The 27,179-nt window shown below is 40.9% G+C and overlaps 1 protein-coding gene across 2 annotated transcripts in view; it reads left to right on the forward strand.

The window, feature by feature from the left end:
• Positions 1-27,179, forward strand: part of LOC127422257 (complement C2-like) — a 44,647-nt gene that overhangs the window by 7,842 nt on the left and 9,626 nt on the right. For both annotated transcript variants that reach the window (XM_051665647.1, XM_051665648.1), the window contains exons 3-14: positions 2,064-2,300; positions 2,390-2,575; positions 7,499-7,672; positions 7,752-7,850; positions 7,952-8,085; positions 8,315-8,453; positions 8,561-8,692; positions 9,823-9,927; positions 18,167-18,304; positions 20,040-20,143; positions 20,271-20,400; positions 24,311-24,458. In XM_051665647.1, coding sequence (XP_051521607.1) covers positions 2,064-2,300; positions 2,390-2,575; positions 7,499-7,672; positions 7,752-7,850; positions 7,952-8,085; positions 8,315-8,453; positions 8,561-8,692; positions 9,823-9,927; positions 18,167-18,304; positions 20,040-20,143; positions 20,271-20,400; positions 24,311-24,458 — 1,726 coding nt within the window. The remainder of the gene's footprint in view (positions 1-2,063; positions 2,301-2,389; positions 2,576-7,498; positions 7,673-7,751; positions 7,851-7,951; positions 8,086-8,314; positions 8,454-8,560; positions 8,693-9,822; positions 9,928-18,166; positions 18,305-20,039; positions 20,144-20,270; positions 20,401-24,310; positions 24,459-27,179) is intronic.

Below are 27,179 nucleotides of genomic sequence, written 5' to 3' on the forward strand. Positions count from 1 at the left end.
TGATTGATAATGTCTAGATGAATTCAATGCCAGATTGATATTAGTAGTTTTGGACATTTCATTTAAGTTACTGTCCTAATTCTTTCCACTGCTTCTTTGATCCTGCCACTCAGTATTTAACATATTTTATCCAACAAGGCCTGTTTAGGCCTACTTGTTTTCATTTCACAACTTAGTGCTAACTTCAATATGACACGCAAATAAAAAATGAATAGATGCAATTGACCACAACAGCAGTTTTTTAGCAGTAATGTATAGGCCTAAACCTGGCATGTCAAGTCATGTCGTCATCTTTACAGAAAGTCTTAGAGTCCACATTTAGCAGTTTTAATTCAAAACATCATTGAAAATCATGCCTTCAAATTTGTTTGTCTTGAAAATTGTTTGTCTTTTGGCCCCCAGTGAGCAAGCAAAAGGCATCTGTGGCAAGGAACCCAAAGCTACATAAAATGTTAGTTAATGGAGAAAAAAAAAAAAAACCTTGGGAGAAACCAGGCTTAGTTGGGGGAGCCAGTTCTCTTCTGGCTATACAGCATGAATATTTCCCAAAATCAGATAGCTATGTGTAATACAAGTCATGTGTTAATTGAGTAAACGGAGTAGATTTTTGGTGGGCAATGTTTTAAACAAAAGGATATTAATTGAATTGTAAGATTGTAATTGTCTTTGAAGTCCATACCGAATTGACTGTGGAAGTGCACATTTGCATTGTCCTTAGTTATTTGGCTGATAAAGGCTTTAGTTGGCAGTAATTTATTGTCTATGCATTCCATTTTAAGAAATGCGATGCAAGCCTTTATCAGAGCTGTTTAATTGGATTGTCGTTGATCACCGTTTATTCGCTGTGTAGTCCATCTTATGACCAAGATGATGTAGGCAGTGGTCAGTGAGGTGTGGCTTGCAGTCCGGCTGAAAGCTTGTTGCAGTTGTGCTCTGAGGTTGTTTGGCGACAGTATGTGCTTCTGTAGAAATATTTGAAAATGTAATAAAAAAAATAACTAAAAAAAACTACACTACTTACAATCTTGACACAAGATCCAATCAGAGAAGTCACCATTACGATGAAAACAGAGCTCAACAGTAACCTCTTGTTACCATAAATTAGCATGATTGACTTGCACTGCCTGCCAATGTCATTGTTCATATTTATGTTATTTAAGTCTGTCCTACATAAGGCTAAAAATCATCTTTAATTGGCATCTCAGGCGTATATTTTTGCCCAGATTTGTCTCCATACTCGGGTATGGCAACGGCCATACTTTGAGATATGCAAACATGATTTTGCTAATTCTTATATTATTATTGTAATTATTATGCATATAGTTGTTTATGAGAGACTAAACACACTGATCACTTTATTAGGAACTTTATTGTTCTAATAAAGTGCACAATGTGGTCTTCTGCTGTTGCAGCCCATCCGCCTCAAGGTTCAATATGTGCATTTTGAGATGCTGTTTTGCTCACTACAATTGTACAGAGTGGTTATCAGAGCTACAGTAGACTTTCTATCAGCTCGATCCAGTCTGGCCATTCTCTGTTGACCTCTCTCATCAACAAGGCATTTCCATCCGTCGAATTGCCGCTCACTGGATGTTTTTTTGGTTTTTTTTGGCACCATTCAGAGTAAATTCTAGAGACTGTTGTGTGTGAAAATCCCAGGAGATCAGCAGTTACAGAAATACTCAAACCAGCCCATCTGGCACCAACAATCATGCCATGGTTGAAATCACTGAGATCAAATTTTTTTCCCCATTCTGATGATTAATGTGAACATTAACTGAAGCTCCTGACCTCTGTCTGCATGATTTTATGCATTGCACTTGAGCCACACACCATTTTAAAATGGTGAAAAGAAATGGTGACCAGTTACATCTTAAATATATATTGTAAACTAAAATATAATACACTCTCCCCCCTGTTGTATGTGAAACTCCCAATTAATTACACATTCAATAAAACTATTGTTTATCACTTCCTGTTTGATAATGTAGAGAACTTAAAATCTATTTCACTGCCATTTAAATCTTGAATGACTAAGAATCATATATATTTGTGTACTCTAGAGAGCAATGATTACGGAGATTATGAGGAAACGCAGAAGAACTGCTCTATGGCAGAGTCCATAAAGGGAGGTACCGTGTCCTATTCCAATCAAGGACTGGAGGGAAGTATATTGACTTATCACTGTGACGTAGGACACTACCCTTATCCAACAGCACAAAGAGTCTGTGACAAAGATGGACAATGGTCTGTCATGAGGCTCCCAAATAGAAAGAGAACATTAAATGCCATGTGCAAAGGTATCTTCTTATATTTATCTCAAAGAAGTGAACAAATGCTACTTGTTTGGTCTCCACGTTGACTATGTTTCTATCTCTATCACTCTCAGAGGTTTTTTGCCCTGCTCAACTTGAGCTTGACAACGGGCAGTTTTTGCCCTGGAGAGAGTGGTTCAAGGTTGGAGAACAGCAGACTTTCTCATGCCATGATGGATTTGTTTTGAGTGGTTCTTCTCAGCGGAATTGCACTCAGTGGGGTGGATGGACCGGTACTACACCAGTGTGTGATGACCAGTGTAAGCATTCATAAGCCTTAAGATCTTTAACTAAACATTACATACAAATGATGTTAAAGGTAATGTGTGTAATGTCCACACCACAAACATCACCAAACAGCAAATGTATTAACTGTTTTTAAACAGGTTTCCCAAACACCATAGTGAGACACTCCAAAAGTGTTCGTCTGATATGTGTCTTTTTTAATTACCTGAATTATTATATTTATTATATATATACTATATTTATAATTATTTTTATAATTATATATTGAATTATCTTTATTTGTGGGTATCGATTAATAAATCAGCATATCATGTAATTAATTTGATTACATTTTTTTTTTTGCGATTTCTTTGCTTCTAAAATTCCTTAGAATTTTCTGAAACAAAGTTGATACTTAAATTCAGGTGTCTAGCCACGGGTGGGGCGGTATGGGCCTGGGCCAACCCAAATTAGACACAGAATACTTCAAATATACATTGATAAAATAGTTAAAAAAAAAAAAAAAAAACAGTATGACATCTGGAAGTTCTCAAACAAATTGTAGCTTAATAAAATTTGTGAAACTGAAAAAATAAAATAAACAAATAAATAAATGGAAGTGTGATCTAACTGGTTGCGTCACTGTCAATGAACTCCTCTAGAAACGCCATCAGCGTAGTGATAGCCTTATTTCGTTATTTTTTTTAATAATGGACTCAAAGATATTAAAAGACTAAAAGAAAATCTGGGCTTAGTAAAACTGGCAGTGGACATTGTCATGATGTGCGCAAAACACACATTTCCCTCCGATGGCAGAGAGAAATCAATGAGGAGCAAAAGGGATCTTAATGGAAATTAGGCCTGGGTGATATATAGAATGTTCATGATATAATCGCAATGATTTTCCTGACAATATAAAATTATATATCAATGATTTTTCTTTGGCCATTTCATAGTGGACTAATTTCATGATCCTTCAGGGCTGCACAATTAATCAAAATGACATCAAAATGGCAATATGGTCATATATGATTATGGCAAAAGGCTGCGATTAAAGACAGATGGACATGGTCTGTGTATTCTTCAGAATAAACAGGTGATGCGCTGTTCTGTGCGCGCGCAGGACTCATGCTCGTGTTTTTAGCGCTTTTAGAGCAGTTTACATGCATTGCGAAAGAAAAATACTAAACATTCACAGACGCGCCATCTTTGATGGTAATGACAACAAGGCTGTGAGGGATTGATGTACAGCCTCTTCAATGGGTATGTGCGTTCCACACATGAGATTTAAAAAGATATCTTTCCATTAAATTTCAGTAGACAAAAAACTCCAGACAACACGAGTTTTGATAGCTTATCATGCATATCATTGAAGAGATGGTAAGTCTATCCCTCACAACCTTGTTTTCATTCTTGTCAAATATCAAAGATGGTGGGAATAAGGTGAATGAGGTCTACTGTAAACATTAGTGATCGCTATAGTTACTATACAAATCTACAAATGTAGCACAGTATAACAGAAAAGAAGATGGCAGCGTATCGCCAGTTGGGGAACATTGCAAAATGTCAAACATGGTTGTGTCTAGAGGTAACCCCTAAGTTACCTAAAGTCTCACGAGAGCTGCATTGAATGCTCACATACTGTGTTTTTTGTGTTTATTTAGAGAATACCCTACACCTGCCCCTAAATCTAACCCTAACTTTAACCCTACCACTAAATCTAACCCTAAACATAACCTTAGTAACAGCGAATGAGACTCTTGCAAGACTTAGGCTACCGGGGGGTTACCTTCTAGACACAGCCGTCAAACACACACTGATGCTGCACTTTAAGTGTCAAAATAAAAGCCTAGGTGAAGGCGAAGTAAACAGGAAAGAAAATATACTGTATTACTTGCATTTAAAACAAATGTAATCCTCATAATAGTAATGACAATTCAGTATTATATTATTATAAAAAAACTTGACTGGACCTGCGACCCTACATAGGACAAGCGGCTTTAGAAGATGGATGGATGGATGGAAAAAACTTGACTGGGTCCCACAGTAATAATTTTGTATTATGAAATATTTAAAGGGATAGTTCACCCAAAAATGAAAATTCTCTCATCATTCAATCACCCTCATGCCAAGGACTGCCAACCATCCCGTGTAATACGGAATCGTCCCGTATTTGAGGGAACAAAGCTGCGTTCTCCACAAAATCCATACGGGATGCCATTTGTCCCATATATTAGTCTCACACCCAAACTGCTCAGAATGATTCACAAATCAGGAAAATGGACCTGAAACACACACCTTTCAAGTGAGTTGTGTGAGATATCGGTTGATAAATGTTACATGGATGCAACACTTGACAGAAGCGGCCGGGGAAAAGATCAATGAAAATCAGCGCATGTCGTATTTCTGCCATATTGGCAGTCAGAAGCAGGAGAATTTTGTCAAACATACAGCATTCGAGGGCATGATAATTGTTTCTCACCATTATTATTTCAAAAACACCAGTAATTCATGACATTACATTACATTGCATAAGTCAGTGCTCTTTCTGGAAGAGAGACTCAGCTAAACTTTTAAAGTACAATACAGTACAGGTTTAGTAAAAAAATGTTTTTTTTTTTTTTTTTTTTTTTTTTTTTACATTTCCCTTGTGATAAACATTATTTACTGCCAAAACAACAACACTGTAATCCAAGGAAAAATACACTATTTCATGTTAAGTGTTTTCTCTCCCATAAAAAATTCATTATAATGCATGGTTACTACTAAGACTTGTACTGAGACAATTTTTTAGTGATAAAAAATACTATTTTTATTATAATAAATATAAAATACTATTTTTGGCACATTAGTCATGTAGCCTACTGTCTACAAACTGATGACCCAAATTTTTAAAAGGAAGTTGGTTAAAAATGGAAAAGGATTAAGTTGATTATGGGGAATAAAATACTTGACAGATAAACATTGTCTTTCTTTACTGATTCCAGCTTCGTTCTTTTGGCAAAAAGTTGTGTTTATTAAAAATGAAGATTGATAGAAATGTGTTTTTTTCCTGGACGTTGTATTAAAGCGGTTTTCATTTTAAGCGTATTAGGGGCTGTTCACACCGAACAAGTTTTTGTGTCCATCTGTCCTGTTTTTCAATTGATTTCTATCTCATGCTGGAGCCCCGCTGGAAAAGAAGTGTTCCGTATTTAAAAGTGGAATGTCCCGTATTTGGCTGGTAGAAAGTTGGCAACCCTACTCATGCCATCCCAGATGTGTATGACTTTCTTCAGCAGAACTCAAATGAAGATTTTTAGAAGAATATTTCAGCTCTGTAGGTCCTCACAATGCAAGTGAATGGTGGCCAGAGCTTTGAAAGTCCAAAAAGCACATAAAGGCATCATAAAAGTAATCCATATGACTCCAGTGGTTAAATCCATGTTTTCTGAAGCTTGGGTGACAAACAGATCAATATTTTAAGTCCTTTATTATTATTATTATTTTTTACTATAAATTACTATAACAAATGAAAATGAAGAATAAAAAAGGACTTAAATATTGAAGATAAGTAATGATTTTTATTATTATTGTATACAAAATACAAATATACTGTAAATATAAAAGTGCATATCAATGAAAAGGATTAAATCTCATTCTCCCTTATTTTCATTTAGTGATTTTGTTTTAAAATTATTTTTATTATTTATTAATATTTTTACATAGATTTTCATCCAATGTCTTTAAAATGTTACATCTACTTGGTTAAAATTTATGTTTGGATAAATTGATTGCTTCTCCAATTCAATAATAATAATAATATTTAAAAAAAAAAAAAAAAAAACACTTTTGAACTAAACTTTAAGAGGGAATACATACAGTAATTGTCCAGATATTTATTGATCATCGTCAATAGGCTGAAAAATATCCAGATATAATTTTTGTAGCCATATTATCCAGCCCTAATGGAAATAGTTAAACTCATTGCAAGTTATAACCCAGCATTACTAACTGACCAAGGGCAATTCCTAAAAATGACACCCCGAAATACAGAATAAACTGCTAGAATGCACAGCTGTTAAGGAAAATTAAAACTGAGCTGCATGAATCTCTGTTCACTCCGTTTAACTCTCATCTCTGGAACGTGAACTTGCTTGACTCTTTGGACAGGTATAAAATGATCATTATTGTCGATTCCAAGGCCCAACACCTTATAATGTAGGTCTCCTTAACATAGTAAAGATGTGTCAAAGGGAGGTCAACAGTTAATAAGCTATAGTTATTACACATATGCCAACCAAGACATTTAGGTGACTGTTCTATAGAAGTTTTATGTATCAATACTTTTTTTTTTTTCCAAGTTGTAGCCCTTCCCACTTCTCTTAGTCTGTTCGATCTCCACTTCTGTGTTTGTGCTGTATATATATATATATATATATATATACTGAACATAAAGGCCTATATAACCGCATGATACTGATTAGACTGGAAATATATATATATATATATATACATATATATATATTTCCAGTCCAATCAGTATCATGCGGTTATATAGGCCTTTATGTTCAGTTTATGTCTAATGGAAGCTTTTTTATGGAAAGATTTCTAGCAGTTTGCTGTTGATTTTGTGCATATACTGTTTTGTATTTTTATATTTTTTTATGTAATATGATTTTATTTTTCGCTTTCCAGGACCAAGTGCTGCAATTAGGGAGCTGCAAAAAATGTGCCCACCCATTTTTATTGAGATCCACTTAAAAGCGATTTTCTGGCTATGCCACTGCTTAAATTAAACATAAATGAGAGCTCCATTATTTCTTCTGAGCTGTTATAGCAATGAATATTTGGTCAATGTATTGTGGCCTGCCTTATGAATAATCCCCAGTGTTTGCTTTATTACTCATTTCTATAAAAATAACATCACATTTAAATATTATATTATAACAATATATTACCTGTCTTCCTTGTTCAAGCTGAGGACTGCAAAAACCCGGGCTCCCCTCCAGGGGCCTTGCGCTCTGGAGAACGTTTTCGTATCGGAGATAAAGTGCAATACCAGTGTCAGTTAGGCTTGGATATGCTCGGCCCTTCCGAGAGACACTGTTTGGACTCGAGGGAATGGAGTGGGGTAGAACCACGCTGCTATGGTCAGTCAGAGAAACAGAGGTTCCTTTCTGTAATCTCTTGGAATTGACACAGCATAAACATGTTAAATTCTTTCTTTAGCGCAGTACACATTTGATCAACCAGCCATCGTTGCTCAGGCCCTGGGAGGATCTCTGTCTGCAGTCATGGACGTGTCATTGCCCAATTTCAAAAAGACAGGTGAAAAAGAAACCTTTTGAAAACAATATCATTATATGTCCATTAATTACAAGTAAGAATTATCGTATCTACTTATTATTTTTTCCTCCTGTTTTGGCTAGGGATATCCCTTGGTAGGACCATCAAGGTCACAGAGGGTCGTCTGAATATCTTCATCTTATTGGACACATCAGGAAGCATTTCAGCTGACAGTTTTCAGAACTCAAAAAATGCTATTATTAAACTTGTCCATAAGGTTTGAGTTTTCGACATTGTTTGACCCTAAAGATAATGGAAATAGATAATAATTAAACAAAGAGGTCATGAACTGTTTATTCTCCAGAACGGACCCAATGTAATTTTAATAGTACGATCATAACCTGAAGGGAACACTGTTTCCGAAATGTGTCTCTAACAGCAATATCATGTTTTAATCATTCAGAAGTCTTTTGGAATAGTAACATCAAGCTTTCTCCATCTTCCAGTTGGATAGTTATGAAGTCAATATGAAGTTTGACATCATCTCTTATGCCAGTGAGCCCAAAGACATCGTATCCATTTCAGACATCAACAGTGATCGTGTGGATTATGTCGTGGAGAAATTAAACAAGTTTAGCCACAAAAGTATGTTCATTGTAAAACTTAGTATTGAGTCATGTCCTTTTACAACATACTGTAGCTTGTAGCTTTCTTACCTCAACTTATTATAAATGTAAAACTTTTCATTCCAGGCCATGGCAAAAAGATAGGCACCAATCTTTATAAAGCCCTAGAAAGGGTGTATGACCGTCTTGCATTTCTCAGGGAGAACAAGAGAAGTCACTTCAATGAGACTCAGAACGTCATAATCATTGCAACTGATGGTAAGACCCAGGGCTGATTATAAACTGGGAAGTGGGGTCTGCCTTGTAGGCCATGTTGCACGAGAATTTACTGGTCGAGTCAAAATATTGCCATAAAGGAATATTCCGGGTTCAATAGAAGTTAAGCACAAACGACAGCATTTGTGGCATAATGTAGATTAACACAAAAAATGATTTCAACTCGTTCCTCGTTTTCTTAAAAAAAAGAAGAAGAAGAAGAAGAAGAAGAAGAAGAAGAAAAATCGAAGTTACAGTGAGACACTTACAATGGAAGTGATTGCGGCAAATTTTGGGAGGGTTTAAAGCCAGAAATGTGAAACTTGTAATTTTTTTAAAGCACTTACATTCATTCTTTTGTTAAAACTTGAGTATTATTGAGCTGTAAAGTTGTTTAAATCATAATATTTACAGTCATTTTAGGGTTTTAGGATTTATGGTGTCACATCGTAATGGGAACGAAGGTGTAAATTTGGATATAGCTTTACACAGAAAAGGGTTAGTTAGCGATTTTATCCCACTAAAATCATGTTAACACACATCTTGTGTCTATATTTTTAAAACAGTATTTTAACGTGTACGGATTGGCCTCATTCACTTCCATTGTAAGTGCTTCACTGTAACACAGATTTTTGCTTTTTTTTAAAGAAAAGGAGGGACATGTCGAAATTAACTGTTGTGATAATCAACATTATACCACAAATACTGTCGATTGAGCTTAACTTGTATTGAACCTGGAATATTCCTTTAATTCTCGGCTAAAGAATAATGCCCCGTTCCAACATTTCAACTTACGTTTTACATCCTTTCAAAATCAAATATCCTGATAGAGCTGGGAGTTCAAACTTTGCAATTCTAATAATTATATATATTTTTTTAAATATTACAGCAAAAATCAATGTCTGAATGCTATATATAGGCTACTGTTTATAGTTATCTAATGTTAGCCTACCAAAAAAATGTTTTCTAAATTTCTAGCCAAATCACCCTTGACAATTAACATGGTAAAAGGGTAAGGATAAAATCATACAGTATGTTAAACTTATTCTTAGAAACTGTGGGCTTGCAACACACTAATAGTTCATAATCTAATCTAATGATATACTTACCGTTTTTTGTTTTTATTCGTCTAGGCCACTTCAATATGGGACGCGACCCAAAAGAAATTTTAGCTAAGATCCGACACATGTTGGGCTACAAACTCACCGGCATAGACCACACACAAGAGGACCTCCTGGGTTAGTCTCAAGTCTCATGTCTTCCTCTCAAATATGATGGTGTTTTTAATTAAGTCGTTACATCTGGAACAATATGTTGCTGTTTGAAGACATTTTACCACACATGGTCGTAGATGGTAACCCTTGTACTGCTAAACTCTTGAAAGAGTCCCACTAACCCTACACCTTTGTAGCAGCAAATGTGCTCTCATAAGGGTTTCATTGCCACAAGGGTTACCATCTAGACATTAATGCCACTCCAAGTGCTGTCAGCTCTGAGAAGACTGGGAAGTCTGCTCATTGCTGTTAACTCACTGAAGGTGTGAATTTTGAACACTTAGCAAAATGTAATCACTCTGAGGCTGTTAATTGAAGTGAAACTGCCAGCAGTGTTGCAGTCTTCTCTTCCCCATTTAGGGATAGATGTTCCAGTTTGAAATACAATTCAATCATGTGGAGGATATGCATATATAAAGATATATATATAATTCAATTATCACTAGCTAAAATGCTAATTGTAATTATTTTTGCACTAGTAAAAATTGTTGATATCAAAGAGGACGTAATTTCTCGCGAAAGTACGCATTCTTGATATCAAAAAATTTATTTTAACTAACTTAATCAGTAATTTGTGATATCTAAAAATACAATTTTACATGTTACATTCAGTAGGCCATTTCAGGTATCTGGGATTTCAGATATCAATTAATTGAAGTGTAATTAAAGATACCTTAAATATCATAAAAGACTTTCATACTAGTTACAATAGCATTATACATATCTAAAATGAATACTGTCTTTAATGAAAACAAAATTACAGCTGTTTTAACACTAGTTATTTAACTAGTAACAATGCAATTATTAATATCAAAAATGATCATTTTTACTTGTAAGAAGTACATAGCAGACATGTATCTTTGGAAATCTAGTATAATTATATATATATCTGTAACTGTGTTTTGAACAGATCGTCTCGGTTACTGTCGTAACCTCCGTTCCCTGATGGAGGGAACGAGACGTTGTGTCGATGTAGTGACACTAGGGGTCGTCCTTGGGAGCCCCAAACACCTCAGATCTTTGAGAAAAGACCAATGAGAATTGGTGAGTGGAATTTGCATGCCACTCCCCCGGACATACGAGTATAAAAGAGCTGGCTCGCAACCACTCATTCAGGTTTTGTGCTGAGGAGCCGAGACTGGGTCATGGCCATTTCAGCGGTTAGTACAGCGTTGTGGCAGGGGGGACACAATGTCTCGTTCCCTTCATCAGGGAACGGAGGTTACGACAGTAACAGAGACGTTCCCCTTCTGTCACTCACTTGACGTTGTGTCGATGTAGTGACACTAGGGGTCCCTATAACACAACTAGCTGAACCGTGTTACGTGGAGTGCCGGTGCAGGTGCAAGCAAGTTGCTGCGTGCGTAGTAGCAGGTGCACCGGTCTGCACATAGCCTCCCCAACAACATATACCCAAAAACCCAAAAAATGTCATATAGTTCCCCACATCCCTGGGGGGGGAGAGACGTATCTAGTATGGGAGGAGGCCGTGCCAGCCATGCCAGCCGTGGCCTTTTCTCTCTATGTTTTCTCTCCACAGAGTATTCAGTTATTCGGCTGGGGCCATTTTAACGCTCAATATATGCGCCGGGGAAGGTGTTCTTTTCCTATCCTATTCTTTCAGGGGCAAAAGACCCCATGGAGACCACATCCTACCCGGAGGGGAGGTAACATGTGGCAAGCACATACCTCAGTAAGGGCATTAGCACAAGTACTGGTTCCGGCTGTGAATTCCTCCGCTGAATTCGCGAGCCACAGGGCTAGGGAGGAAGGACATCCAGGGTTCATGGGTTCGTGAACTCGCATGGGAAAAGAAGCGCACATCTTCGCCTCTTTGGAGGGGAAAGGCGCTATACGCAAGCAATACACCTGGCCAGTTGTCCGTATTCCTGAACTTACCTGTTCGTACCTGACAGAACACAGGATGAAACCGGCTCAACGCGGAGATTGTAAAATCTTGCGAAGGTACTGGGTGTCGCCCAGCCCGCTGCCCTGCAGATGTCTGCTAGAGAGGTGCCATGGGCCAATGCCCACAAGGATGCCAGACTCCTTGTGGAGTGTGCTCGTATTCCCGAAGGGTGGGCACGGCCTGGGCCTGGTATGCCATAGCGATGGCATCCACGATCCAGTGGGCGAGCCTCTGTTTGGAGACAGCGTTCCCTTTCCGCTGTCCGCCAAAGCAGACAAAGAGCTGCTCAGAGCGTCTAAAGCTCTGCGTGCGATCCAAGTAGATGCGCAAAGTACGTACCAGACACAGCAATGACAGGGCTGGGTCTGCCTCCTCCTGGGGCAGCGCTTGCAGGTTCACCATCTGATCCCTGAAGGGGGTTGTGGGAACCTTGGGCACATAGCCCGGCCGGGGTCTCAGGATTACAAAAGAGTCACCTGGACCAAACTCCAGGCAGGTATCGCTGACAGAGAACACTTGCAGGTCCCTGACCCTCTTGATGGAGGTGAGTGCAATCATGAGGGCCATCTTCAAGGAGAGGGCTTTCAATTCGACTGACTCTAGCGGCTCAAAGGGGGCTCCGTGAAGGCCCATGAGGACCACGGAGAGATCCCATGAGGGGAACAGGCGTGGCCTAGTAGGATTCAGCCTCCGGGCGCCTCTCAGGAACCTGATGATCAGGTCGTGCTTCCCTAAGGACATACCATCCACTGTATCTTGGTGTGCCGCTATGGCGGCCACATACACCTTCAAGGTGGAGGAGGACAGCCGTTCCTCCAGCCTCTCCTGCAGGAAGGAAAGCACTGACCCGACTGCGCATCTCTGAGGGTCTTCAGCTCGGGAAGAACACCAATTCGTGAACCAACGCTACTTCAGTGTATAAAGCTGCCTCGTGGAGGAAGCTCTGGCCTGAGTGATCATGTCTACCACTGCTGGTGGTAGGCCACTTAGGTCTTCCGTGTCCCGTCCAAGGGCAAGATCTGGAGGTTCCAGAGGTCTGGGCACGGGTGCCAGATGGTGCCCCATCCCTGAGAAAGAAGGTCCTTCCTCAGGGGAATTTGTCAGGGAGGGGCTGTCCTGAGGAGCGTCAGGTCTGAGAACCAAATCTGGGTGGGACAATATGGGGCCATGAGGGTGACCTGCTCCTCGTCCTCCCTGACCTTGCACAGGGTCTGTGCAAGTAGGCTCACTGGAGAGAACGCATACTTGCACAGCCCCCGGGGCCAGCTGTGTGCCAGCACGTCTGGGCCGAGGGGGGCCCCCGTCAGAGAAAACCAGAGCGGGCAGTGGGTGGTTTCTCAGGAGACAAATAGGTCTACTTGTGCTTTGCCGAACCAACTCCAAATCAGCTGGACCACCTGGGGGTGGAGTCTCCACTCTCCCCTGAGTGTCACCTGCTGCGACAGCATGTCCACTGTGGCGTTGAGGTTGCCTGGGATGTGAGTGGCCCGCAGCAACCTCAGTCGCCGCTGACTCCATAGGAGGAGACAGCAGGCAAGTTGCGACATGCGACGTGAGCGTAAGCCGCCTTGGCGATTTATTGCTGTCACTGCGTTGTCCGTCTGGACCAACACATGCTTGTCCCGGATCAATGGCAAAAGCCTCCACAGGGCGAGCAATACTGCCAGCAAATCGAGGCAGTTGATGTGCCAACACAGTCGTGGTCCTGTCCAGGAGCCAGTGGCTCCATGCCCATTGCACACGGTGCCCCAGCCTCACTTGGAGGCGTCTGTCTGATGACGTGTCTGGACACTTGCTGTAGGGGAACTCCTGCCCGTAGAAATACAAGGTCTGTCCAAGGGCTGAACAAGTGGTGGCAGATCGGCGTGATGGCCACGCGATGTGTGCCGCGGCGCCATGCCCATCTCGGGGCTCGAGTCTGAAGCCAGTGCTGAAGCAGGCTCATATGCATCAACCCTAGTGGCGCGACCGGCGCCGAGAATGTCATATGCCCCAGGAGCCTCTGAAAGTGTTTCAGTGGAACCGCTGTTCTCTGCTTGAATGACTTCAGGCAGTTCGACCGCGCACGCTCACTCGTGAGGCGTGCTATCATCGAGACTGAGTCTAACTCCATGCTGAGAAAAGAGATGCTCTGAACCGGGTAGAGTTTGCTCTTTTCCCAGTTGACCCGAAGCCCTAACCGGCTGAGGTGCCTGAGCACGAGGTCCCTGTGTGGGCACAGCAACTCTTGAGATTGAGCTAGAATCAGCCAGTCGTCGAGGTAGTTGAGTATGCGGACGCCCACTTCCCTTAACGGGGCAAGAGCTGACTCTGCTACTTTCGTGAAGACATGAGGGGACAGGGACAGGCCGAAGGGGAGGACCTTGTACTGATACGCTCGGCTGTCGAAAGCAAACCGTAGGAAGGGTCTGTGTCGAGGTAGAACTGAGACGTGAAAGTACGCGTCCTTCAGGTCTACCACCGCGAACCAATCTTGATGCCGGACACACACCAAAATGTGCTTTGGCGTCAACATCTTGAACGGGAATCTGTGCAAGGCCCGGTTCAGAACTCGCAGGTCCAAGATAGGGCTGCAACCCACCGCCTTTCTTCGGTACGATGAAGGGCTGTAAAACCCTTTCTTCATCTCGGCTGGAGGGACGGGCTCTATCGCGCCCTTGCGCAGAAGAGTCGCGATCTCCGCATGCAAGGTGGCAGCGTTCTCGCCCTTCACCGAGGTGAAGCGGATGCCGCTGAACCGGGGAGGGCGCATGGCTAACTGAATCGCATAGCTGAGTCGGATGGTCCCGGCCAACCACCACGATGGGTTGGAAAGCGCTAGCCACGTGTCCAACCTCCGGGTGAGGGGCACTAAGGGGATGATCGCATTTAACGTACCTGTGGGTGGGGCCTCGCAGCGGGAGGGAGCAGGGGATTCCCCATCGAGGAGCTTCGCTTTGTCTCGAACTCATGGCTGCACTGAGGGGACCCTCGAAACACTTACCTTGCTCCATGTACCTGGCATCGAGGGGGTCAGTGACGGGGGAGGAGGGACTTTTTGACCGTCCTCGTAGTCCGTCACAACCACCTGGCCGTGGGTGTGAGTGTGGTGCGACCGGGTGCGCGAAGGTCGCAGGTGCTCAGTGCCCGGTTGCCGTGATAACGGCGGTCGTAAACACTGGCTATGTGACCCAGGGAGTGAGGAAACTGCTCTTTTATTGAGAATGTGGGTACCGCAGCCCGTTCGGGGTGTGGCGAACATAAAAGAAAAGGAAACCAAGGATTTACCTCCCAGCCCTCCACCAGGGGATGGAGTGGTCTGGATACCAGCTCCGGGTTTGCAGCAGACATCTCGCTCCCTGGGTCGTCCGTCTCAGGGGCGCTTAGGAGCCTTCTGGGTCCTCGTGCCGGCCCATGAGGCAGGGGATGTCAGCTTCCTGTGGGGGAAGCCGCAGGGGGACGCCCTCGGCGAGCAGATGGGATACGGGATCTTGAGCCGCGCCGGGGCAAGATGTGTTGTATTGCCTCCGTCTGCTTCCTCACCGCCGAGAACTGCTGGGCGAAGTCCTCGACGGTGTCACCGAATAGGCCGATCTGGCAGATGGGGGCGTTGAGAAAGCGAACCTTGTCCGCGTCCCTTATCTCGACCAGATTCAGCCACAGGTGGCGTTCCTGGACCACGAGGGTGGACATCGCCTGTCCGAGTGCTCGCGCCGTGACCTTTGTCACCCAGAGGGCGAGGTCGGTTGCTGAGCGCAGCTCCTGCATCAAATCGGGATCAGGACTACCCACCTGCAGTTCCTTTAGTGCATTGGCCTGGTGTACTTGCAGGAGGGCCATGGCATGCAGGACAGAGGTGGCCTGACCAGCGGCGCTGTAGGCTTTGGCTGTCAGAGATGACGTCATCCTACAGGCCTTGGAAGGGAGTGCCGGGCGATCCCGCCAGGTGGCTGTGCTTTGCGGGCACAGGTGCACCGCAACCACCTTATCCACCTGAGGGACCTCCGTATACCCATGGGCTGCCCCGCCATCGAGGGTAGTGAGAGTGGACGAGCTGGGAGGTCGGTTTCGGGCAGAAAAAGGTGCCCTCCACGACCTCGTAAGCTCATCGTGCGCTTCCGGGAAGAAAGGGACAGGGGGGTGCATGTTTGTGAGCGGCGCCCCGAACCCAGGAACCAATCTTCTAGCCGCGAGGGCTCAGGGGAGGTTGGAAGGTTCCACCCCAACCCGACACATGCGGCGGCCCGGGCACGCATTGCGGTAATCTCGCCGTCAGCCTCAGACTGGGCGGGCTGACCCGAAGGTGGCAGCCCAGTGGAGTCCTTGGCATCTGACATCGCCAGTACGCTCTCTGATGCAGCGATCGAGCACTCATCCTGCTCCGGAGCTCCGAAAGAGACACTAAGCTGGCCCTGGGGCGAGCTGATCTTCTCTTGGAACTCGCCGGGGGCAAACGAGCGTGCTGGGGAATGGGAGGTCCGCGGGGATCACCTCCAGCGCCAGCCGGGCTGGCCTCGTACCTGGAGGTAGAGGGCACGGCGCGGGGGGCAGCTAGAGTGGCTTTCCCCCGGAAGAAGGAAAGCCGCGACCGCAACGTTGCCATGGTCATATTCTCGCAATGAGAACATGAACCATCCACGAATGCTGCCTCAGTGTGATTACGACCCAGACACGTGAGGCAGCGCCCATGGCCGTCGGAAGTGGAAAGATAGCGACCGCATCCAGGAATCACACAAAGACGAAAAGGCATCTTGAAAAAGACGCATCTTTAAAAAGACGTTCGCGTCAATGTGTTTGCTCTAATAGAGAAAATATACTGTTTGCAGGAATATAAACTCTCTTAGCGCTGTCGAAGCGCCCAGGGGTGTAATCTGCACAGATCTGTGCAGAAGGAGAGAAAAGCCGCTGGAATGCGCCGTATATCCAACAGCAAAGGCTTCTTGGGAGGTGAATGGACCGGTAGTGGAAGACAGCTTGCTGACACACAACTGCTCGGCTCCGAAGAAAAAATCTGAATGAGTGGTTGTGAGCCAGCTCCTTTTATACCTGTATGTCCGGGGGAGTGGCATGCAAATTCCACTCACAAATTCTCATTGGCCTTTTCTCAAAGATCTGAGGTGTTTGGGGCTCCCAAGGGCAACCCCTAGTGTCACTACATCCACACAATGTCGAGTGAGTGACAGAAGGGGAATGTGAAATTCTTCAAGTGAAAATGCAGTTATTGATAACAAATAATACATTTTTATTCTAGTTGAAATTACATTTTTGATATCAAGAATGGGCATTATTAATTAATGAGTAATGACTTCATTTTTTATATCAAGAATGTCTAACATTTTTACTAGAACAAACCTTATTACTGATTTATAAAAACAGCATAAGTAGTAATTTAATCGCTGATATCAAGAATTAGCATATCAACCAGTGAAAATGTAATTATAAATATCTGTAATTCATATTATGCACATAATTTAATGACAAAAGGGCTTGCGATGGGGTTATCTCCTCTATGTTGGGCTTGAACATCATTAGATACATTTACATTTATGCATTTGGCAGACGCTTTTATCCAAAGCAACTTACAGTGCCCTTATTACAGGGACAATCCTCCTGGAGCAACCTGGAGTTAAGTGCCTTGCTCAAGGACACAATGGTGGTGGCTGTGGGGTTTAAACCAACAACCTTCTGATTACCAGTTCAGTGCTTTAGTCCACTATGCCACCACCACTCCGCTGTGATGTGCTTTCTCTATGCACTGAATGGCTTATATGATGTTTCTCAGTTTCTGTTTAGGTGTAGACTGTCTTAGCCTGTGCCTGTTTGTGTTGTTGGATTTCAAGAAGACTGGAAATTTCCCTAGCACACAGTATGCCAATGGAGTATGGTGTCCAAATCCTCAGTATTTATAAAAGAGTAGGCGAGAAATACCCGTATGACCTAATACATCTGGCAAGATTTTGAAGTGCGCATCCACTGGAAACTTTACTATCCCATAACTTTATTTACTATCCCATCACTATTACTTACCCCATATCCCATTTACTATCCCATCCTCTGTTCTTTGAGGGTTTCGTTTTGAAGACTGCCCAGTCTGTGTTGGTGTTGACGTTCAAGGCTTTCTTCATGCATTTGCTGTCTATCTCTTCCTCGACACTGATATTTATGAATTGATTTGAATGAATCAATGAATCAATCATGTACTCACCCTCATGTGGTACCAAACCAATATGACTTTCTTTCTTCCCTGGAACACAAAAGGAGATGTCACTTCACTCGCAATGCAAGTTTTTTTGTTAATTTTTGTCTCAATTACAGATGTGTACGTGTTTGCTGTTGGCCAAAATGTTAATAAGAAGGAGCTGCAAAGCATAGCATCTTTCAAGAAGGATGAGATGCATCTTTTTGCATTGAAGGACTATGACCAGCTTGGATTCGTGTTCAACCAAATGATCAGTAAGTAATCAGGTTCTGTTTCATATTTGTGTCAACCTTGCTTGTATTTATATTAATTAGTTTATTAATAACTTTTTTTTATTTATTTATATTAAAGGAGTCATTAAATGCTCTTTTTATCATTTTATTATCTTCTCTGAGGTCCACAGATAATGTTAGTAAAGTTTTTTGTTTTTCTACGGAAGAGAATGAACAAGCCCCTCAACATTATAAAACTAAATTTCAAGGTTTACACATAACACACATCCAACGTATTGCATCAAAATATATTAAACCGTTCATTTCAAGCACAGCAGTACCATAAACTATCAAACTGTCACATTCTGTCTACCTCATGTTTCCCTAGGACTCTTATTTTGAAGTTTTTCCCCTGGACTACATTTCCCATAGTGCACTGCCCTCACCACATCATCCTCACCTGTCTTCTATTCCCTCATTAGTTCCTTTTGTATATATACCCTCCAGTTTTGTTCATTCATTGTCAGTTCTCGTCCGTGTAACACTTGTGTTAGTTTGTTTGTTTGGTTTATGGTACTCCGTGTTGTTTTATATCATCTTCATTAAAGCTGTATATTGATCCATCGCCTCTCCTTCATCATCTCTACTACACACAATAAGTGACACAAACAGTCATGACATTTGAAACATTCCTGAATTAAACTGTTTACTTGCTGTTTTGCGATCACGTCCAAGTGTTTTTAACTGCCCATCCTTCAATAATAGTTGCTTTACAAAGCTTGAACCGTATTATGACTAGTTCACAACCAATGATATGACCTGAAAAAAATGCACATTCATAGTCCAAAGCGGTGCACTAGGGATGGTTAGAGAGAGAGAATTGTAAAATGTCTGACTTGCTCTCCAGTGCTTGGTGCTCCTGCTCCAGAGCCGCGTGTTGGCAGATGATCTGCTTGTACTTGGATGCCTGTCTTTCGTGCACATTGAGCAGGTGCGCATAACGCAGTCAGGGGATGCACAAGCCTCCTCGCGCTGTTTCTGGAGAGACTCGCCTGTTTCCAGTGTTAGCAGCTGGGCCTGTAAAGCTCCATTCTGGCGTCTCCTTTTCAGAGCGCCGCAAGATAAATAACAACAGTTAAAGACGTCTGTGTAGTGCATGAATATATACAAAAATAATCCAAAATAGTCCAGCTGGGTCCCCTTTAGTGCTTAGGAATAGGAAGGCCACACTAGGCCTGTTTGTCCTGCTCTCTCTCTCTCTCACTGAGCCTCAGTGGGTGGGGCCAAAGATGCGATGACATAAAGCAGGCGTTGATGTTTTTTTCCTCCTAGTCACGTAGGGAAGTCGTGGAAGTAGAGAATGAGGCGTTTTTGCAGCTTGGTTTCAATAAATGCTTTAATTGCACTGGGGAGGAAGTTTTGAGTTCTGATATTTACAGTAATTTTTATAGTAGAAAGACCTCTTATATGTCATATCAAGGAAAATTTGATTCTTCATGACATGACCCCTTTAATTAATGTTCATTTGAATTTTTAGTTTTTACCTAGTAAAATAAATCTAAGATTTTAACAGTTAATCAATCTGCTAAACTAATAGTCAATAGATATTTTGAAGTTTTGGTTTCTGTTCAAAATTTTGGCCACAATTTTCGACCTATTTTGTCAAAACCCAAAAATGGCATTTTGAGCCTATTTCAAAAGAGCAATGAAAATCCCATTTTCCAAGATACAACACTTGGAGTTCCACAAAGTAAACATCCTCCATGTTGAATCCCAGGTGATTCTGCTGTGACTAAGTGTGGAGTGGCACAAGAGGAACAGAATAATACATCAGACTCTATAGATGCTTATTCCAGACCCTGGCATGTTGATGTTTTCTGGGTTGGTGCATTTATATCAAAATTTCAACAGTTTAATATAACTTGAAATGAAGACCTGTATACAAGTCAGTGCTGCATCTCAGCTTTCAGACAGTAGATCATATTTCTGTATGTTCTCTGTCATCCAGGTTTCTAAAACATGCAGAGGCTCCATATTGACTGAGAACTGGGTGCTGACGGCAGCCCACTGCTTCATCAAAGTCAATACTGATGAATCTATATTATTTGCCAAAGCAGCTGACATACAAGTTGTGCATGGTAAGAGTTGGGGGGGGGGGGTTAACTAATGCTGTTCTACTTAAAGTCACCATGACATGCCATTCACAATAGTGGTCGACCGATATATCAGCCGATATTCTGACTTTTTTAATTATCGGCCAATACATTTTCCCATTTGGAAAAGAGCGCTGAGAATCGCCTGCTTGCATGTGAAGAGACTGAGACATGTAAACGACCAGTCATGGTTTGTTTTGTTGTTACGTGCCATCGTGTTACTACACTAATAGACCGGTGTGCAACACAGTGTCATTTAAATGGTCTACATTTCAGAGCAGCGGCAGATGTGTTTGAGCTCATAATGTTAAAGTGCTCGCCTGTTTCATTCTCCCTCTCTCTCCTCAACAGTTCCCTGTAACTTTTAACTTTCTTGTCTAATGAGAAAAAGGCAAATATCACTAAATCTAATATCATATACCATCTGCTAATATGTGCATATCTCATTTAAACAGATGTAATAAACAAAGCTCACAAAACTTGAGCAGATCTAGCATTCTATCGAGCGCTCATTTATTTATCTCTAAAGCAGGGGTGTCAAACATACGGCCCGCTAAGAAGTAATCTCCTGCCCGCAGGATGATTTACGGAAAAAATAAATAAGTAGTCTAATGTTTGAAACATTCAAGTTGATTTAGCCTGTAACTTGGGTAAGATGTATTCATACTATTATTTTATTAGCAACAGCAGAACAAATAAACCTTTACATTTGTGGTGTTGCATGTAGCTACAGTATGTTATAGCTTGCATGATCAGTGGAATTTCTTTTAATTACGCGGGACATTCAGTGCTCACGGAGTCACACGAATAAGCGAATGCCCCACATGTCTGAGGGTGACACAAGTTCCATGGCCACAGATTCCCACAGTGAAGTTTCTGTTCTGTTGCATTGTTTCCGTCCCATTGAACTATTATTAATTGTAAGCAGGTTTCAGTTTCTTGGCATTTATGTTTGGTTTCAGATGATTTATTGAGGCTATACCTCCAGCCAAAGAGCGAGCGGTTCTATTTTTTTCTTGTAAATATTATTGCTTGATTCCCTTCAACTAATTGTGTGTGTTTGTGATGTAACCTCTGGTTAATTAAATTCGGTGTTTTTCCTTTTGTTCAGAGTAAAATTAGCACCCAAGAACCTGCCAAATGTGGATATTTTATGGGTTATTTCTGTGGCGGGCGACTTATAAAATGTTGGAGTGACATGTGACAAGAAATGCTGTCAGACACAAAGACGCACGTTTGAAGAAACACACTTGATTATATTTTGAAGAACAGACAAAAGAAAAGCCGTTGATTCGCTGTGTATTCAGAGGCGCTCTGCCGCCCATAAGCGCTTCTCATAGGACAGGTGCATGCAGAGTGCTCACTGTTTCTGCTGTTTCAGTCATCTGAAAATAATTTGCAACTGCAAGAACACTGTCGTCCATGACAACGCAGCAAATGATCTCAGATCATCTCAGGAGGTGGCTGAATACATTATCATACAAAGCAAATGACATGCAGTGACATTAATGAATTGTCATGTGTGTCATAATTCACTACAGCTTCAGAAGTGGTGTTTTATAGACCTTTATGAATAACCAAATGAAATGATCAAAAATAAAAGTGATGATATTGAGCATTCACAGCCACAGTGGCTGGTGGGCAAAATAAAATAGTATATTTTTACCCCAGTGATTGCTATGAAAACAGCATCTTTTTATTTTCCTGCTCCAGCTTTCCTTTGCTCCACTGCTTAACTATCAGTATCACTAAAGAAATTATATTTTACCCAAGTTATGAGATTGCAGTCTGAACTGAATGACATAAAAATAAGCGTGCACCATGAAATAACACCAAAAATAGCGCACCTTTCTATTGTGTTCGCTGGCTGTACTCCACTACAAACACAGTGACTGGTTTAGTCTGTTTCATGACTAAATGACTCTTATGAGTGGGGTACTTTTAAAACAGTGATTCACCAACTCACGAGTTTTGAATCAGTTTGAATCCTTCAGTGAATTAAATTACTAAATTACTCGGAGGGGCTGAATGAATGTGATTGTTTTAGATCACAGATAATTAATAATTTTAATACATAATTATTAAAGTTATTTAGACAAAGTTAATATATATATATATATATATATATATATATATATATACATACATACATATAAATATATATAATTCATAAATATAAACTTTGACCCTTAAGCAGTGTCCCTTGGTCCAATCAGGCCTGCGACCCAAAATGAGTTTGACACCCCTGCTCTAAAGCACGTATTCTATCAGCCTCTCCCCAGCAGTTCCCTGTCACTTTTAACTGTCTTTTCTAATGATAAAAGGCAAATATCAATAAAACTTCTATTATATACCATTTGCAAATATGCAGATATCTCGTTTAAACAGATGTAATTCACAAACCTCACAAAAATCCAGCATTTTCTTCCCGTCAAGCGCTCATCTAATATCTTCCTCTGAAGCGCGTATTCTATCAGCCAGAATCAAAAACTTCAGGATCAGGATCAAATGTTCCTCTGATTCACAAATCATGACGGTCACTCTGTAACAATCCAAGCAGGCGATCCAGACTGTTTAAACTGTCAGGAGAAGATCCGCACGAGCGCGTGAGAGCAACTTCAAAGTAAAAGCTCTTCACGTGTGCTATAAGTACAATTTTTATTCACTATGTACTGTATGTACAATTGATTTGATTCTATATTTTTTTTTAGAAAATGTGATTGCTAAAGTGGACATGCCATCCACGGTTGCTGGACTACTGTGTGTATTGTTATTTACGTCTTACTAATATATTAACAATTTCTTCATGTGCAAATAAATTACTAAAATTTGATGACTAAACAGAAATCAGAAGAAACTGCTATCTACCATTCAAAATACAATATTATTTTTTTAGATTCTTTTTTTTTTTTTTTAATTGAGTGAAATTGAGTTAATATAGTGCTAAATAAGAATTCAATTGTTTTATTTTTATTTTATGTTTATGTTATTTACTATATTAAATTGTGTGTTATATCGGCATTGTATTGGCCTATCAGCCACCCTGCTCTCTGGATATCAGCACTGGCCATTAAAAAACACATATCGGTCGACCACTAATTCACAAGCCATTTTACTCCTGTAATGTGATGTTTTTCGGACTGAAACAAGATATTCAATAAGGATGGGACTTGCTTTTATCCATTCGAGATTGATTGGATCATAAAAATTAGGCGTTCCATACCAGAATGGAAACAGGTGGTTAGGTGGGAGGGGTTGAAAAATAAGAGGGATTTGTGACGTTCGCCTGGTCACATTTGCCATGCACGGTGAAATTCCGTGGGCTAATTACAGTCATCGATTTCGTACGATGCGCATCCAAGGATGAACAATTTCCCCTCGTGGATTTCGCATGGAGTTCAAGTTTGGTAAACATTGACAGATGAATTCACCACGTTGACCTATAGGAAGTTTCTTGGTTTGGCAGTGACCTCTGTGTGGGCAAGGATATCATTTTAACAATGGACAAGGATATCATTTTTGTGGCAAGTTTCCTATTAACTTCACTCTACCAGAGTATAAAGTAAAAAGAGGCTGCTTGGAAATAAGTATTTTTGCTGGTTCCACAAGCTTAACATCCACCCACACCTTTTTGTCTGCAGGATTTTGCAGTGCAAGGGTAAATGTGACCGTGTCCTAAAAGGAAAATAGTTGTTGGAAAGGAGCAAGTTGTTGCTTCAAAGAATGATTCCTAAGACAATTTTTTTTTCCTGTTTGGAATAACATGCACTGCTAAATGTGCACCATAAAATCAGGAATATCTATTAAATTTTGATTTCATGTTGACTAAATTATGTCAAGCACTGAAACGAAACCACAATATGGACATTTACAACGTCTCAATTATCTTACCTAGGTAATGGCGAAGTTAATGCCATGGAGCTGATTCTTCATTCACAGTTTAATGTGAAAGGCCTTAAAGACAAGAATGTAAAGGAGTTTTATGATTATGACATTGCTCTTGTGAGGGTGAGCGAAAAAATCACAGTATCTTCGAAGGCAAGGTAAGATTTGGCTACATTTTTCAGTTTCATATGAAATGTCTTTTCATCATTCCTTATAGGTGACTCTTGGATATTTGTGACGAGCTCTATTATTCTATCTGGCGCTTTTTCACATGTCTGTGCAAATGGTTTTCATTGCAGGACCATGCTGATCTGCTCGTTGACATGGTTACAGTTTCTTTTTCCACTGTGGTGCTGCGAAATCATGATTAGAATGGACTTACTGGTCAAGTGACCAATCGCAATTCGCCATGACACTACAGGTGTTGCAATAGCACAGTTTTTGGTTCTGAATATGGTTAGATAACCATTCTGAGAATTCCAGACAGGGAACGGTTTGAAATTGTACCGTACTGAACCGTGCTTAAGTGGAAATACTGAACTATTACTCATCGTGCTCAGGACTATTCGACCCAATAGTAGAAAAGCGCTTTTTGAGTTGAAAGTTGCAATAGGCAGATTTTGTAGAAAACGAACTTATAATAAATGTTCCAATTCTGCCAAATAATGTATGAAAATTACTGAGAACCTGCAGAGTTCATTTTCTCAATAACAAGGGTATATGACAGCCAACATTTAAATGATTATATCTCTGTAATAATTATACAATTGACCCTTCGCTGCGCCCTGCGTTTCTGACCAATCCTATCCTAACAACTGTTGCCGTGCGCCATTTCTACTTGAGTAATGACTACAGGAGTAATGTGTGTTTGAACAGTTTTAAGTGGAATTTTATTGAAAATACACCCACAGAAGCTTAAACTTGTCTTTTTACTTTAGTGCATAAAACTCATAAAACTCAAAATAATGGAGCAGGACACATTTACTTAGATGCCTGCAGCACAGAAAATCTGTTTTGAGGTTTACAAAATGTTTTTGGTTTCCCACAATCGTTACTGTGCTATCCTGAACAATCATGTACATCACATTATGATGAAAAGTCATATTCTGTTTAGGCCTTTATTCAGAAAATGAAGCTAGCTCCACTGCTATTGGATTTTTCCAGTATACAGGGCAATACAGCACTAAATGCTACTATAGTTACTAAAGTACTTATAGTTACAAGTTGTCAAATAAGCCTACACAAGACAGTAGGCTACAAGTAGCATACAATCAGATTCATAAGCCTACCTACAACAGTCTACATCGGTTCCAGGGTGAGACATAAAGTACACAGCAAAAGAAGAACAGTTACAGCACTCCTAAAATTCTGTTACCATTTACTGCTCACCCTCATATCTCTTATAATTGTTTTCATCCATGGAATATTATGTAGTAAAACATCCAAGCTGCTTGTTTCCAACGAAAGTGAAATACTGGGGCCACAAAAGGTAGTCCATATGATTCATGTGCTATATTCCATGTTTTAAAAAAATATACAATAACTTTGTGTGGAACAGACTGAACCTACACATTTGTTTTCATCCACTTCTTCACAATTTTTACTATAAATTCTCCTCCCTGCCCAGTCAGGCTGCACTTTCACTTTCACATTCTTCATTTTGTGTTTTTGGTGATTCACATTCTTCATGCATATCACCCCCTACTGGACAGGGAGAAGAATTTCTAGCAAAAATGGACTTAAATATTGATCTGTTTCTCACCCACACCTTTCATATCACTTCTGAAGATATGGATTTAACCACTGGAGTTGTATGGATTACTTTTATGTCGCCTTTATGTGCTTTTTGGAGCATCGAAATTTTGGCACCCATTCACTTGCACTGTATGGACCTACTGAGCTGAAATATTTGTCTAAAAATCTTCATATGTGTTCAGCTGAATAAAGAAAGTCATACCCATCTGGGATGGCATGAGGGTGAATAAATGATGAGAGAATTTTCATTTTTGGTTGAACTATCCCTTTGTTTGGAGAACATGCAACGTGAAATCTGGATTATGTCGACTGGTTTATTCTTAAGCTGTTCATGACCTTACAACAATAAAGGAAAGCTGTTTAATGAGTTTACATGACCACACACGTTGGCTTATTAAGCATAATCGGTGTAAATACGTGAATGTAAATGCACTGATTTTTACATTGGATAGGTATCTATAAAATCGCCAGCGCTGAGAAAAGTAACAGGTACCACGTGACAGTGCTCTAATGTGCCACTTCAGCACTGAACCATCAGCAATGCAATAAAAAAATTGTTGTCGCATGTGCCCAGTTGCCCATATGGTTAAATCGTCCCCTTAAAAAAAATTCTTCTAGTGTTTGAACTTTTACAACTGTGTCTGGTAGAAGTCAAAATTACTTTTGTTTAGTTTGTGTGGGGAACCCTGCTCCTGGAGTGCCACTGTCCTGCAGAGTTTAGTGCCAACCCTAATCAAACACACCTGCCCTTAATTTTTTCAAGTAATCCTGGAGACCTTGATTAGTTTCCTCAGGTTTGTCTGATTAGGGTTGAAGCTAAACTCTGCAGGACAGTGGCCCTCCAGTGGCAGGGTTCCCCACCTCAGATGGATCTAAATGTAAATTCAGTTTGATTGGATATTCCAAAGAAAGTGTTTACAACCCAAAAGTCTGATTACTACAGGCATATGCCAGCTGTCTTAATGTAGATTTCTTGTAACCAGAATATTGGCTAAATTCTTTTGTAATTAACATTATTTTATTGATTCAAAGAAAAAAAAAACAACAGAGAAAAACACATCACATACACACTGAATCAATATTTAACTTTTAGCCCTCACTAATATCCCTCCCCAAACACCAAA

The sequence above is a fragment of the Myxocyprinus asiaticus genome, chromosome 31 (genome assembly GCF_019703515.2).
Source record: "Myxocyprinus asiaticus isolate MX2 ecotype Aquarium Trade chromosome 31, UBuf_Myxa_2, whole genome shotgun sequence".
Lineage (NCBI taxonomy): Eukaryota > Metazoa > Chordata > Actinopteri > Cypriniformes > Catostomidae > Myxocyprinus > Myxocyprinus asiaticus.